Here is a 409-nt window from a genome sequence, read left to right as displayed (position 1 = left end):
TGGTGCCTCCTGCTCGCCGCGCTCTCGCCGCTGGCGCGCACCGACCTCACCTACGCGGTGGAGGAGCTGGGTATCGTCACCTGCTTCGACGTGCTCAAGTCCACGATGCTGCCCAGCGTGGCCATGTGGGCCATCTTCCTCTTCACCCTCTTCGTCGTCCTGTTCCTGGTCCCGTTCGTGGTCACCGTGGCCTGCTACACGGCCGCCGTGGTCCTGCTCGCCTTCGTCACCTGCTTCGCGCCCAACAACTTCGTGCTCCTGGCGCACATGGTGAGCCGCCTCTTTTTGGGGACCAGCTACTACCACGTCTACAAGCTGACGCTCTGCCTCAGCTGCCTCAACAACTGCCTGGACCCCTTCGTGTACTATTTCGCCTCCCGCGAGTTCCAGCAACGGCTCCGGCGCTACG

At 64.1% G+C, this 409-nt stretch overlaps 1 protein-coding gene across 1 annotated transcript in view; it reads left to right on the top strand.

Annotated features, from left to right (window-relative positions):
• Positions 1 to 409, top strand: part of P2RY8 (purinergic receptor P2Y, G-protein coupled, 8) — a 48,395-nt gene that overhangs the window by 47,125 nt on the left and 861 nt on the right. Inside the window, exon 3 of the mRNA XM_014537841.1 lies at positions 3 to 403. Within this exon, the coding sequence (XP_014393327.1) occupies positions 3 to 403 (401 nt within the window). The remainder of the gene's footprint in view (positions 1 to 2; positions 404 to 409) is intronic.

This window comes from Myotis brandtii, unplaced genomic scaffold, assembly GCF_000412655.1.
Source record: "Myotis brandtii unplaced genomic scaffold, ASM41265v1 scaffold1833, whole genome shotgun sequence".
NCBI lineage: Eukaryota > Metazoa > Chordata > Mammalia > Chiroptera > Vespertilionidae > Myotis > Myotis brandtii.
The sequence above is the reverse complement of the archived record's forward strand: the minus strand, read 5'-3'. Positions and strand labels throughout refer to the sequence as shown.